We start from the raw sequence: 16,031 nt of genomic DNA on the forward strand, positions 1-16,031 counted from the left end.
CAAATGTACACATTTCACTTGGGACTGGAAGCTAGTATAAGCACATTTGTGTTTATTAGCAAAGAGAGCCATCACACCCTGCCTCACACTGAGTGTGTAACAAGTCTACATTAACTCAATCTTACCCAAATGTCAATCAAATAACAAGTCTGTGTTTAGGGTCACAACCCCTACATCCTCCAATAATTACATTATAAATAGTTATATATATATAATATATATATTTATCAATAAAATGTCTGTCCTTCTGTTTGTACATGGACAAACATTTTAAAAGCTAGCTTTAACACACACAAAAAATACTGGTATAATGCACAACAAAGGCATATGTTAGTAAATTCTTGTTGATGCACACTTGCTGCAGAGATATGTCAGCACTAGGTGAGAGTGTTTAGCTGTAAAAGTTATTCCAAGATTGATTAGTTTGTTTCAGGTGGTATTTTTCCCCCTAACACCATGGCCCTTTGTTCTGTGCACCCTATAATTAAATCCTAGATTCTGTTTTCTAAAACTTGGCCTTGGAATCCTTTTAGGTTTGTTTGATTTTAGTGGTGGTGTGAAAGTTTCTGGCTTTATTTCAGTTTTATTTGATTTGAGTTCCAAGATTCAAAGCTTAGATTCTGTTAAGTACGTGAGTGAACTGTTAAATCACACCCCCCCCATTCTCTTTCTCACTTCTATTGCTCTGTCACCTTCTCTCCCTTCTCCTCTCTACTTTCCTCTCTGTTTTCTTTTTATTCTTTCCTCTGTTTTTTTGACTTCTATTCTCCTCATCCACTCTCCTATCTATTTCTTTTTTCCTTCTTCCTTCCTTTCTCTTTGTCACTCCATCTCTTCTTCTCTTTTTCTTGTTCTTTCTCTCTCTCTCTTCCTCGCTCTACTCTTGCCCAGAGATGAATCAAACTTTTAAAGCTTTCATTGATTTGCAGCAGAAATCTTGCTCAGATGGCTCTGTCGGACTGTAATTTTATGTGTGTGTGTGTTTGAGATAGAGAGAGAGAGAGAGAAGAGAGAGCAGCTTGTGTGTGCGAGTTTGTTTGTGAGCATATATCAAGAAGCAATTCAGATCAGCAATCCAGATCAATACTTAAAATAGTCAAAAATATTTCACAGAACTATCTCCAGTTCTGTCTATGTCTCTGTATCTCTGTCGTCTTCAGCTTCAACTTTCCCACACCACCCTCTCTCTCTTTCCCACCCTAACTCACTCTAGCTCTCTCTATCATTTGCTGGCTCTGGCAGTCAGTGAAACCCAAGTGAATGTGTGTGAGTGTGTGTCTGTCTGTGTAGGCAACACATTGCCTGTGGAGTGTTGTCTGACCTATCCAGGCTTTTAGGACTGTGAAACCAAGCTTATGGCTTATTTACCAGGTACACACATGCACATACTGTAAAAGGACATTTGTATGTGCAAGCACAAAAAAAGTCAGAAAATCTCTGGTTCTTTACAGACAGGCTGATCTTCTAAGGTAAAATCTTCTCCAGGAAGGATAACTAGTAGTTATAGTCATAAGGGAACTCCACCAATTTGTTTTCAGGTCTAGGGGAGTACTACTACATATCAAAAAATAAAATAAAATACTGAGTGAGAGGGAGCACTGCAAAATCAAATTGCATCAGTTGGGGATAAAATCTACAAGTCTAAAAATGAAAAAAATTTGGAAGTGTGGAGTAGTAGTGAGCTTACCAGATCTCTGTACCCCACTCCCGATCTCTACTTGAGGCTCTAGATTCAAGTCTACATTACTAGAATAATACAACTGAATCTCTGATTAGACTGTTGGTGGTTGAGTTGCATTGTGGGTCATGTAGATTCTAGGTTCTATCAAGGAAGCAGATTAAATGGAATTAAAAAAAAAAAAAAACACAGTATCTCTGGTTCTGCTGCATCGATTTTGATGGTCTTTATCTGTCAGTCTGTCAGTCATGAGCCTGATTTCACTTGCCCTTGTAGTTGATACAAAATATAGCAACATCTGGCAGTGCACTTAAATAGAGTGACGGAAAGGCTACTTGCTTAAATCCTTTCCAAAGATTGTCGACAAAACCAGATTCTCACAGTCTCGTGACCCCAAATTCATTCCAAGACTGGATTAAAACCTCGTTAATTTGGCAGGTAAGAGGACCTGGTGCTGATCTTGTAATGCAAGACGACCTGAAAAGCACACTTTCGTCCTCCTGTTAGGTTTTTTTTTTTTTAATGGGTTGTTGCTGAAAATATGTGTGCTCAGTCAACATTTCCTGGATAACTCAGTGAAAAAAAAGAAAGAAAAAAAGAGAATTACAGGGGTTTGAATCCCAACAAAAACAATACTTTATCATTTTCTCAACTTGAGAGTGGAATCTTTTTTTCAATACACAGTCATCCACTTACTGGAACATTTAGTCATGATCTCTAACTGGAATATTGACTCTTTGGATAACACTAATTCACAACTATGCAGTCACTTGATGCCACATTCAGTCACTCGGAGAATGCATGGCACAAAATCACCAGTTTGAGAAAAAATGAAAATGAAGGAGCCATCGTGAATAAGATTTTTCTTCAGTCTTTTGAAAACACACAAACACATTCCTATCTATTAACATGACTTTCCAACATTGTTCAGCAGTTTACTACACTGACTAAAAGGCAGATTTCCTTGTATCTTAAATCTGAAACTTTTCAATACCCCAACCCTGCAAGGAAAAACATAATATCAAATAATATTCAACACTACTCATTCCATCCATCTCTCTCTCACCTGTAGTGTCTAAAAATCTCTTCTTCCACTTCAGTGATGAAGTGACACTTTGTACAAGAGTACTCCCTCTCTCCTCCCGCTCCTCTCCCACCGTCCTTGTCTGCCCCGGCCTCCTCCTCGGCCTTGACATGTGGGGGAGCCCCCTTTAGGTTGATCAGGGTGTGGCAGCTTTCGTAGTGTTGTAGCAACACGTCAATGTCAGTGGTGGCAAACGCACACTGGTCACACAAGTGGGTGACGCCTGGGATCAGAAAAGCAGTACAGATCAGAGGGCGGGAAATAAAGAAAGAGTCAGGATGTATGAGACTATACAGAAATATCAATCAAGGGAGGTTTAAAGCTCCATTTTACTTGCACAAATCTCCAAGACAGATCATATTGGTGACTGAGAGATCAGTTTGAAAAAATTCTGATGAAAATATTTCCTTGCATGACGACCTATCCCTATAAAATACCTTGTGTGACAACAGGATAGGCAGAGTTAGAGGGGTGAAAGGTGGAACCAGAAATCACACCTGAGTCACCCCTAGGATTAGGAGGGGTCATGCTGGGTGAGGTGGTGGTGGCGGCAGGTTTCGAACCAACTGCATCCTGCTGCTTGGTGGACTGAGGAAACTTGGCACAGCATTTCGGACAGGTGGGCTTCCGACAAGCAAAGGGGTGGGAAACCTATTGAGGAAATTCACGGATATGAATCATTCCACACTTCATACATACTTTACACCCTGGTTATCACTAGGAACACTGTCCATATACATGATGAATGCGAAGACTTTCAGAGATAGTTTCCCCCTGTTGTGTCTCTCACTTTGGTGCTGTGATGTAATTGTTTTTTGTCTACACGGGCAATATCAAAGAGGTGGAAGTCAGCGGTAGCAGCACGAACGTACATCATTAACTGAATGATGCCACCCTCAATTTTTGGCTGTTAAACATCCTTTTTGCATTGTTAAGAGCTGCGGTGCCACTGTTTGGCAGCTGGCACAAATGAGGGTGGGGAGTGAGAGTGGGTGGACTGGGAGAAGCAAGGGAATTTTAACTAGGCTGGAAATTGGAACAATTAACTTTACACTTATTCAGACATTACATTTTATTTTCTTATGCTCACAAAACAGCTCTTTTTTTTCTTGTAATTGCCAAGCAAACACCAAAACAACAAGCAAATAAACATTTCTATATTTTATTAATCTCACCTCCCCCAGGTGTTTATGCGGCTGACAGAGCCCCTGTGGACAATACATGCAGTGCTGAATGCAGCATCGGTGGATGGAGTGGTTGTGCTGATAATGCAATAGCAGTGGCGCTACTACGATCACATCTGCACTGTGGGCCATTGAGTACCGGAAATCACACAACTGACAGTTATAACTGGTCACGACTGCTTCTGGATCATTGTCTCCTATGAGCAGAAAACAGAACAAAGGTCTGTTAAATAAAACACTTTGGATCTTGGAGCAGAAAAACAAGGAGCATGTCAGAAATTCTAAGAGAGGTCAACTATGTCATGATGCTCAAGGCAAGCAAACAAGGAGAGTCAAGTTGTTCCATAGCATTCAAAACAATATAAAAGAAGGGGTCAAAAGTATTGCAGCACTGGTAAAAACAAATAAGTAAAAGTCAGCAGTGTCTAAAGTCTTAAAGAGAAGCAAAGTGGAGCAATATCATAGAACTAGGGGAAGTAAAAATCATTACACTTCTATTTAATTTTGATCATTAATCTTGTGCTCCATAAAAGTAGCTACCTTCTCCTGAAAAAACACTTAAAGCAATTCACCGCCACATTTCACCATACTTTCTCTCATTTCATTACCTTGGCTGGTGCTGGATGGGTTGGACGATAGATCTTTGCGGCTTTTGGAAGCCATGTGGTCTCTCTCTCCTCCTTCTCTTCTCCCTCCTCTCTCCCTCTCTCTGTCCAGTACCCCAGGATTAGAGTTGTTGGGGCTCATAGTACCTCCAATGCTCATCCTATGCCTTTGTTCATAGTGCTCTAAAAGCTTTGCCGAGCCCCCAGACCACTCACAACTCCAGCTACAGAATTTACACCAATAATATGCCTGCATAGCGCCACGACCGGGCTCCCCTATCCAGCTTGATGAATCAGAACAAGCCCTGACGGGGATGGAGTACCCGACCAAGGAATCGTCTTCCGCTCTCACTGCCACTCGCTCCGCCCCGTCTAAGATGGGACTCCTCCCCTTTGCCTGGTTGTCGTGCGTTGCCAGGTTGTTGGTAGCCAGTAGGGGTGTGGTCGGCGGAGTTTTTACTTTATTTGGATGTGAGGACAGGAAGTGTTGTTCAAGTTCTAGGGAATTGCTGCCCATGTACGTGAAATTGCAGAATTTGCAGCGAAAATACTTAGTGTTCCCCTGGCAATCAGAGGTCTTCCGGCCAATCCCAATCAACGTGCCGCCCAAGGTCACCTGTTGACATGCAGAAAGGAGAGAAAAGGGAAAAAAAATTGTTACACCAAAATATCCTACTAAAATATATATTTCTTTACATCTCATACATATGATAAAAACGTGTTTGCAATGCTAGAAGGCAGCCCATTTTGTTGGATAACAATGCTACCAATATGTGTCTATGTTGCATCTAATGAAAGGCTTACAAAATACATGGATATAGATATGTAGATCTCTTATATCTCTTATACAACCTTTCATCTTGGAAAGCAAATAGCAATGTGGAAAAAAGTCAGGTAGCATGCTCCTCATTTTTAGTCAACACTGAATGTATCATCTGTAACAGTCAGCTGAAGATAATGAATGTAATAACATAACTGCTAAAACTGAACTCTGGGCTACTGTCTGCTGTCTGCTGTCTATACTCGACAAAAGCTCATTTGTGATATAAGAGACACATAACTCTGTACAAGACTGTGCAAGTAACTTTTCTCACTAAAAATGAGAAAATTTAGCAAGTAGCTTGTGAAAAATAGGGTTTAAAAGCAAGTAAACTGCAAATGTTATCTCAGCGTATCAAATGAATTAATAAACATTTCATATCTAATATTGTTAAATTAACTTTTGGGTTGTAGCTTAAGGTTGAGATCATTATGTAGGCTCTCAAAACTGTCTAAAGTAAATTTACTTGACTTTCAGATATTTATAACTTACTTACATTCAAATATTGGAAGCTAATTATATTTGATAAGGGATTTGAGGAGATTCACTAAAATGCAGCAGAACCCAAACTCAAACATACTTTAGAAATAGAGCTACCAGCTGTTATTTGACATCATTAGTTATCTGACATTGTCTTGGGTTATTACTGTACATCTGTGTATCTGTGATGCACATATTTAGTTGCACTGTTCTTTATATACATTGTTCATAGAATTTAAAAGTAATACATTAAAGAAATTTGATAGATGCGTGTTATTTTAAATTCCTATGCAGCAGGTATTTTGGGAATACATGACATAAGTTTTCAATCACAGGGCTGTGCTGCTGCAAATTTGGAAAACTGTGCCTCAGCTGCTTTTAGTACTTAAGCTCACAGCAAATGCAATCCATCATTTTCTGTATGTGACTGTAGACAATTAAGAGGCTGCCCTAACTCTAACTAACCGACCTATCTCTAACATATGTACCAGACTCTACTGTAGCATGCACTACATGAAGCCAAGATTCTGCATTACTGAGCGAGCAACCTGACACTCATCTGCTTTTTATTAGATTAGCCCCCAGACTGTAGGTGATTACAGTGTGCTCCTGGCTATATAATGTAGGTGAGCATGCAACCTGGTAAGTCTTACAGTGACATGAGACTATTACTACTGTACAATATGGATTTGCCTCTTTACTGATCTGTGGTTTGATGCTGACTGCTGGCAGTCTGTTCATAGAGGTTTGGCAAGAACAAAATGCAACTGGTAAGCTGCATTTTAAGTGAGCAAAGATATACATTTTCATATTTTTCTATTCAGAAGCATTTACCTTTATTTTTACAGAACAGATATAGATAAGCATGGATTTTAATCTAAGTCCTAATTCTCAATTTTGTTTTTGAAAAATGAAAGTATGCTCACAATACATCATGTTTTAATTCAGTCATTCTTGTCATCCAGGTCATCATTTTGTTCTTTTAACTTCAGATTTGATTTCTGGAGAATAACACTCTGGAATTCGTCCGAAACATTTACGGACACTTAAAAAAGAGTGAGGAAAGCAATATTCAATAAAAAATGGTTACAGAAGTGAAAGCTGGTACATATCAGCTTCAATAAGGAGAATACATTCAGAAAGCTAAATGAAAGCTATTACTGTGTGTGATCTCACAACAGCAATCATCCAATCATCATGACCCACAGACCCTGCCCAGGCAATTAGAGAAGAGCCAAACATCGAAGTCATTTCAGAAAGCAGAATGGACAGAAAGAGTCAAAGGAGAAAAAGAAGGGGGGAGAGAGAGAGAAAGAAAAGAGGCAGAGGGCAAGCAGGACAAGTTGAGGGAATAGTGTGTAAGATGAGGAAGAGTAGTGGGGAGAAGAAAGAAGTGAGACATAGATGGAAAGCAAATTGAGAAGTTGGAGAAAAAGAGGGTTTAGATTAAGAAAGAACAAACAAAGAAAAAGGGCAGACCAGAGGAGAAGGTGAAGGAGAGACTAAGACATATGATGAGAGAGGCAACTGGAGAACAGAGCGGGAGAAAAAGAAAGTTAAATATGTCTGACAGCTGTTTCATTACACTGCATAACAGCCGATTATAACTACTGGTTTTCAAGCCTTTCTGTGTCTGTCTCTTTCACTCCCTTCTCTCCTTTCCTCCTCCATCTCAATCTCTCTTTCCCTCTTTTCAGTATCCCTCTCCTCCTCCCTGAGTCTTTTTCCCTGCGATCTCATTGGCTGACAGGCCACCTCGTCTTAGCAAATGACAACATGGAATTTTCCAAACGTGGGCGGGAGAGAGAAAAAGCGAGTGAGGGATAGAGAGAATAGAGACCCCTTTCATTCGATTTTTTTTTATACTTTCACTTTTTCTTCATAATGACGACTTAAGCCCACTGGATTTTCTATTTCTGACTTGGCGTGTGTGTGTGCTTGACTACTGAGTGTGTGTGTTTCTGTGTCCATTACGTGACTTACGGCCATTACAGACTGCTGGTTTAAATGAAATGAAACTCCTTGACTATTCCTCATACACACTTACACACACACGTTTATTAGATCATATTGTTTAAAGCTTTCAGACAAAACCCTACTGTTCCCGCACACTAAAAGTCCTAATCCTTGACCCAATTGTTACCAAAACTGGAATAGTTTTAATGCAGAAAAAGACAATTAACTGTGGAAACAACTTAAGATCTTTTTTTAAACATACAATATGGGATTCTATCTTAGGAGAAGAAATTAAAATATGCCTGCAGTGTGTAATATGAAAATTAAAACTACTATTAGGTTGTGTTTTTTAATCGAGGTTGTTATTACACTTAATTTAGAATCTTGAATATCATGTGCACAATTACCTCAGTATTTCTGGTCAACTGCAGTTGTAGGAAAAACCCAAGCACATGGAAACGCATTTGTTGATTGGCATACTGGCAACCTTTGAGGAATGTGACAGCCTCTCAAACTACTAAAAACCATGAATCAATATGGAAGAAAGTGTGGTAATTACGCTTAAAGATATGGACAGAACATATTGCAGTTGTCATAAAACTTGAAATATGTATTTGTTAAATTCGATGAGGTCAAAAATACTTTGAGTAAGTCTGTAATTTCTGAATGTGGATTCATCTTCCAGCTCCACTCAATTCACAGAATGATGACGTGATGGCAGTCTACCTGATCGATACTTCCAATTCTCACTACTGGAACATATATTCTAATGTACAGACTCACGCTTTTGAATGTGAACTGGAAAGATCAAAGCTTCAGTCTTTTACAACTATGCTTAGGAAGATCTGGATACAGTAAGTTTGCTTAAGGGAATAAGTAATATGTGGACGTGCTGAAAAATGAAAGTTTCAAAACAAACATACTGTAGCTGCCACATATGTAGCTGTGTCTGATGCTTTCATGTCTAGTATAACAGGAACAGCAAATTGATGTGGGGCAGACACTTTGCAAGTTTTGTTCTAACCAAAGTCTACAGCTGTTGATATCACTGATTAGCATCTCCTGATTTAAAGTGCAATAATCAGTCAAATAAAACAAAATAATTGAAGACATATTTTATCCTCAAAATTGATTGGCTGATCTGTTGGATGTCTAGGCTGCAGGTGCAAATTACATCAGACGTTTTAATGTGCTCTGGAGGTATATGACTTACAAGGTAAAATTCAGTCATTTTTAACAACATGAACATTTATCTTGTAGAAGGAATTACAATTCACACCAGTTTGCAGCTGTCCTTTCTTTATCCTGCAATTTCTCAGCAACATGGCTCCTACCAGATATTAGTCCTTGTTAGTTTTTTTTTACTAATTGAGCACTGAATATGAGGGATTAGTGCAGGATATGCATTTATTACTCTTTTTTTTAATACTAGTGTTGCTTGTGTATGTGTATGTATACATTGCCCCTGTGATCTGATTTAAGACAGTGTTCTGGTACTTGTGTATGTGTGCGTGAGCTTTCAGCACACATGTACACATAGGGGGGCAAGGGGGGACTACGCAATATTATGCAAGTGGTTTTAATGTTGTGGCTGATCGGTGTATGTGCAGTCTGATTGCCAGGTGCTCTGTTTGTCTTTCTGTGTCTATCCATCTGTCAGTCTATAAAATTTTATAACTTGGAGCACAATGCCTCACTGTCCAAATCACACACACCTTATGTTACAAATCAGTTGCAGATTGTCAAACCCAATAAATTATTCAGTTCAGTTATGGCCCTAAATTTACAGATTTATGACCAGAAGGAATGATTATAGTGCATTGTTAAGTAAATTAGCGTGTCACCTGTTTTGGATCAAAGTTTCTTTCTGATAGATTTCTGACACTATGTTAGATTTGCAGGATTCATATTCATGTTGCAATGTGAATACTGCAACTTACGTTTTAATCTTAGCTATTATTTGAAAATAGAGAAGATCTAAAATAATCTGCACTGCTTTCTTTATTCATAAAAAGCTGGTGTTATTCATCCACAGATCCAGTATACTGCCATCAAGAAGACTGCTTATTACGGCTGCTGGGCTTGTTTACACTGAATCAAACAAAGCTGGCATAAAGCTGCCTCGGTGTGTGACTGAAAAAGATTTCAACAAAATGCTTTGTGCAGCTTTATTGATTTCAGTTTTTTTTTTTTTACTTGCCACTGTACACAAAGACGCACTATTACTATTGCTTCTTTGTGTATACATTTTTGATCTATTTCTTCTAAGTGTACGTATAGTGTGTGTTTGTGTGTGTGTGAGTGTGAAATGTATTAATTCATTATTAGACTTGATATAAAACTCACCCCACATGTTGAATTTATTCATCTGTGTGAGCTTACCTGTACATCATATGTGCCATTCAACATAACTGCCCTATGCTGTTGACTGTGTATGTCTGGCCTTGTCTTCCCCAATTCTTTGGCTTGGTTCCTCTGCCCTTGTCCTGTCTGTATGTCTGGGAAACAGAAATACAAGGAGGGGGTCAGACTTGTGGAAGCAGATAAACAAAGGGGTGGGGGTGGGGGTTGCTGGAGGCAAAAAAAAAACAAACAAACAAAAAAAAAAGCCAAGGACAAGTCTGACATCCAGGGAGAAGGAAAACCTGCACGGAAACTGGAAAAACAAACTTTACAAAGTCAATACCTCAAATCTTTAAGTAAATATAACTTTACAAAATAATCACTCTGTATATGTACTAATACATAATGAGGTCATAACTGGACTGTTCTTCCCATTCAGATTCATTTTACAACACTCCCTAACACAGGTAACATGTCACTGTGTGGTCCAGTGCAGTTTCAAGCCTTGTTCATTGGCGCTTATTTCACGAACTTGCGACAGAATCCATTCTGTTCTCATATTCACAACTGTTCTGTCCAATAAGCAGCAATACTTAACATATTAACTCGAATACATTAATCTGAGAGCTGGAATTACCTAGCGGTGTGTGTTGGGGGGCCATGTTGTGGAGGGCCAGGATGTGTGTGTCAAGGGCAGCATCCTGCCGCGTGCGGTTATGCAGGCCCAGGTGATACTTCCTAAAGTGTTTCACCAGGTCAGCAGGGTCATTGCCATAGTAACCGTAACCACACACATTGCACTTGAAGTCCTGGAGTTTGGGAGAGGGGCTGGAGGAAAGTGGAGGGGTATCAGTTGTTGACTCCTCCCCTCCTTCCTGTCTGGGGAGGAGGTGGTGGGGAGCAGGGAGGAGAGGAGGGGTGAGATGGTCAGCCTCCCCCCTGTCTCTGTCACTCCTCTCTCCCTCATCTGCCCCCCTCTCCCCATCCTCAGGCTCCGACTGGCTCTCGGGTCTGTCAGTCAGCACTGTTCCTCCTTGCTTGGCCCTCCCGCTGCCGCCTCCTCCTCCTGTTGCTGCTCCTCCTCTCCTTCCCCCTCTCTCCTCATTACTGTAGCGATCGCCGACTGATGACGGAGAGACGGATGAGGAAACGCACTCGCTTTCTCCCCCCTCCTCCTCCTCCTGCTCCTCATCTCCTCTGACCCGGTCGGAGGACTCTGGCTCAGAGGGTCGGTTTATTCGTTCGGCCTCTGCTCCTACTCTCCCTTCTTCCTCTCCCTCCTCCTCTTCATCTCCTGCTGGCCTCCTCCCCTCTTCTTCCTCCTCCTCCTCACCTCCCACACTCCGGATAGGGGGATTCTTCTTCCTCACCATCTCTGAAAAGAGTGTGGAAAGAGACAAATAAGTTTTATTTTATTGTTTTGATTGATATGTTTACATCATTAAAAACATGTAAAGTATGTAATGTATATGAATAGATGCATGATGTGGGGGACAAATAGATCAAGCAGATTTCTATAATCCCTTAAAATTAAGACATTATGAGATACAAGGTGTCTGCAGGACACAAATAACACACTGTGGATTACATGCACACACATAAATATAATTTTCTTGCAATGATGTATGTGTACAGAATAGCTTTCATTCAATTTACAAACTTCTTTGAACACTGAAATCTGTGACAATCCCCGACCACAAACCTCGTCAAAGAAAAACAGCCCCAACAAATCAGAAACATGTCAGCTGTAAAGACTTTTTAGGGGTGTGTGTTGGGATGTTCGTCGCATCCTCAAGTGCGATTTTTTGCTTTTCTTTTTTTTTTCTCCTCCAAACCAGGGAGTGAATCTTTTTATCGTTATGGAAACCATCCGTGAGAATCTTCAACACATGACCACATCAAAACCCAAACCATATCAGAGAGACTGAGAAGGGGTGGTAGACAGAGGGTGAGGCGCAGAGACAGAGAGAGAGAGCGAAATGGGGGGGAGGGAGAGAGAGAGGGAGAGAGAGAGAGAGAGAGAGAGAGAGAGAGAGAGAGAGAGAGAGAGAGAGAGAGAGAGACAGGGAGAATGGCCAACACTCAACCACATCAAACCACACACCCCATATCAGAAAGATGGATGAGGGAGGCGGCAGACTGCAATTCATCCCCTCCAGTGCTCCAAAATTCTCTTTTGCATCTCTTTCTTTCTGCGAGCTTCTCATTCATTTTCTGGCTCCAAGAAAAAAATCTCTTTTTCTCATCTCTTCCTGTCTCTTGTGCTCTATCTGCGTCACCCCTTGTCCTTGGTTTCCTCGCTCTTCTTTATTCTTTCTGCCTGCTTTTCTTTCTCATTTCAAATCCCATTTTACTTTGACACCCCACCCCCCACACACACACACACACACAGACACACACACACACACACACCTCCTTTTTCTCTCCCTTGACCTTTCATCCCTTCCCCTGTCTTTCTCACCACCATGCTCATTTATAATCAGTGTAAAATACCTCCATCAAACCACTTATCAATGCACTTTCCTTCCATTTCAGTCATTTTTCATCCTCTGTTGCCCTCTTTCACATGCAAAAATAATTGCTATAATAATTTAAGTAATTCCATCATTAAAATTTTTCTTTCTGTTCCTGCCCTCTCCCTCCCTCTGTTGTTCCCCTTCTCCCACCATTCCTCCCCTCCCCTCCCTTATAATCACTATACAGAGCCATCAAATAACCAACCATGTGTTTTACGTTATACCATAATCTTTCTTTTGTTTGAAAAGAGAACAATTGTGGTCGCTCTGTTCACAACAGTCGTGACAGAGAGATACTGCGCTCTTTTTTTTTTTTTGCGAGCATGTGTGTGAGTGTGTTTGTGCGCGCGTGTGCCAGCGTGTGTTTATTTGTGGTCGTTCAGTTCATATTCAGTCGTAAACACAGTCAACCCATTGACCCATACTGTGTGTTCGTATGTGTGTGTGCGTGTTTGGTCATAAACAAAGACAAGCCCGAAAGACGCCTGATAGACGCCAAATTCTGATCACTTTTAGATCAATGCAATATGAGGATGGTAGACAATGAGTGTGTGTGTGTGTGTGTGTGTGTGAGTAATGCATGTTTGATGACGCCTGCGGAAGAGAGATAGCATGCGTGCGACCCTGCGAGTATGTCTGTGTTAGTCTGAGAGATAAATTTGTTATACTTATTGTTATTTACTGATAGCGATAGCACACAGCACACACAGAAACCGTGAGAGAATCAGCATCTACACACACACACAAGCACGCACATACACACGTGTACATACACTTCTGAAGAATGAAAAGTAAAAGGGACTGTAGCTGAAAGCAGATAATCAAATGACCATAAACAAACACATGAAGATACATAAACAGATTAAAAAGGACCATATTTTAACAGTCCTGTAATGTAATCTAGAACATTAAGGAGAAAAGAGAAACTATAAAACACACACACAGAAAAAGAGAAGGACACAGACAGAGAGAGACCTGCTTTCTTTGTTGAATCCAATTTTCTTTCTATGGCCTTTCTAGTGTTTTACCATTTTTTCTCTCCCTCTCTCTCTACCATACAACTATTAAAATAAAGCAATTTATGTCTGCAAGGGCCCACGCCTAGACCAGCCCTGGCACTCACTGTGTGTGTGTGTGTGTGTGTGTGTGTGTGTGAAAGAGAGAGAGAGAGAGAGAGAGAGAGAGAGAGAGAGAGAGAGAGAGTGAGAGAGAGAGAGAGAGGGAGAGTGAGAGAGTGCAGGGAGCAGAGGAAAATCTCATCTGATGTTCACCACACCCAGTCAGAATTCATCATTCACTTACACACACACACACACGCACACGCACAGTGGAAAACTACAGATCGTTGTGGTAAAGCAATGAAGCTGAAATCCCGACCTAAGAGGCACTGACTGACCTAACTGTGTTTCCATCTGCCCTGTATGATTTCAGCGGTGACTTACAAAGTTAATCAAAATGACGATAACAAAATTATGAATGATTTGGCTGAAGTATGAGATCAATAGTACGGGAATTATAAAGCCCAACATTATCATCTATTATTTGTTTACAATGGCATCAATTGTTTGCATACTTAACAGCGCGCTTGCATGCTCCAGGATGTGGGCAAGAAGAAGAGGTGTGTGTTAAAAGGCAGCACTGTGTGTGTCTGTTTCTGAGTATATGCATCTGTGTGTGTGTGTGTGTATGTGTGTGTGTGTGTGTGTGTGTGTGTGTGTGTGTGTGTGTGTGTGTATGTGTTTCAATGTCGCAGCCTTTGTCTGCTTCAGGCTGTATACACAGACTGGAACCATTACTATCAAGTACAATTAGGTACAACCCACCACAACATACCACATAACAACTACTGCTACTAGCTACAATTAGCCCCTATACGTACCACAATGGCCTCAATACCACAGCGAGAATAAATGCGACAGTTAATCATTTCCATCAACTACAATTAGCCCCAACGCCCGTGACGCTTTTATCTGAAATTGTCGATTATCACCCATAGACAACTGCTGAAGGACTGACCAAGAGAGGTACGGTGAGTTTATGTAGGATATGGCAGACAACAAGCAGAGAGGAAGCAGGGAAACAATTCTGGACAATCTTAATTTTCATATGTTTCCATGTCCGTTTTTTATCACAGTTGCAACACAGAAAAATCTGAAACATTTCGTTGTCACTTCAAGTGGCTTTTAGGTTTTTGCCTATTAAAAACAACAGCTGGTTCTTACGACCAGTAGGTGTCAACAGGGTACAAATAATGTTTATTTTCATTAATCATTATTCAATTCAGTATCATTAATGTCTATAAAATATCACAACTTCCCAGAGTTCAGATTGACGTCTTAAAATTTGCCAAAATTCAAACATATTCATTTTACAACAATATAAGTGCAACAAATCTTCACATTTCTGAACTGGAACTGGAAGTTGGACTTTGTTGCTTGTTAATTGACTTTCATGATTAATTATCATAATTGTTGGTGATTCATTTCACTATTTCTACCCCATTTCTCAACCACACACCCAAACCTAATCATTCAACTAGTTGTTCCAACATTATAAACGACCATGGGTTAAACCTGTCATCTGTCATGCATTTATAAGGGTCTTGATGTGTTGTTTTTATTGTGTTACACAAACAACATGTAACTCCAGCTCCACCACATGACATGTACAGGATCATCACGTAACACCAGATGACAGTGAATTTCATGTCATTTTCATTCAGAGAACAAAGTTAGATCTCGACAATGGAAAAATAAAGATTATCCGTACATCTCAACTATTTTACCCACTGTATTATTATTAAGTCAATATGATGGATGGGTTTGATACCGATACCGAAACACATCCACATATTTCTGCTGCCTTCAGATATCTGTGCTACTCCCCTCCCCGTGGGATAGCTGTAGTTGGCATCTCCATCTTTCATAAACAAAGGATTAATGTGCAACATATGAAGGAATAATGCTAAAGGCAAGTTCTTGTTGCACAGAGCGATCCCTCACAAACCTTTCTTTCTGTCTCTCACTCGGCGTCACTGTGTGTCTTCATATTATCCTCTCAGTCTCTGTCCCTACATTTCCTGCTCCTCATCATCTGTCCTAACTTTTTGTTTTACTCTCCACCTCTGATCCATTGTGTCGTTTTTCTAAGTTTTTGAGAAGAGTTTGAGAAGATTCATGGTGAGGACACACAGAGGGGGTATGGTTAAGGGAGGACAAAAGAGAAGGAAGAAAGATGGTATGGACTCTTAATTAAAATAAACCTGACTGACAGTGAGAGAAGGGGAAGGGGGGTGCTGAGAGGAAGGAGGACAGGAGCTTTGGAGGGGAAGAGAGGTTTTAGACAGGAAAGAGAATATATTTTCT

The 16,031-nt window shown here is 40.4% G+C and overlaps 1 protein-coding gene across 5 annotated transcripts in view; it reads right to left on the reverse strand.

Annotated features, from left to right (window-relative positions):
* Positions 1-16,031, reverse strand: part of trps1 (trichorhinophalangeal syndrome I) — a 108,453-nt gene that overhangs the window by 48,009 nt on the left and 44,413 nt on the right. For all 5 annotated transcript variants that reach the window (XM_051067133.1, XM_051067141.1, XM_051067135.1 and 2 more), the window contains exons 3-8: positions 10,788-11,525; positions 10,190-10,305; positions 4,555-5,167; positions 3,938-4,143; positions 3,260-3,413; positions 2,745-2,985 (exon numbers count right to left, since the gene is read on the reverse strand). In XM_051067133.1, the coding sequence (XP_050923090.1) occupies positions 2,745-2,985; positions 3,260-3,413; positions 3,938-4,143; positions 4,555-5,167; positions 10,190-10,305; positions 10,788-11,525 (2,068 nt within the window). The remainder of the gene's footprint in view (positions 1-2,744; positions 2,986-3,259; positions 3,414-3,937; positions 4,144-4,554; positions 5,168-10,189; positions 10,306-10,787; positions 11,526-16,031) is intronic.

The sequence above is a fragment of the Lates calcarifer genome, linkage group LG3, assembly GCF_001640805.2.
Source record: "Lates calcarifer isolate ASB-BC8 linkage group LG3, TLL_Latcal_v3, whole genome shotgun sequence".
Taxonomy (NCBI): Eukaryota; Metazoa; Chordata; class Actinopteri; family Centropomidae; genus Lates; species Lates calcarifer.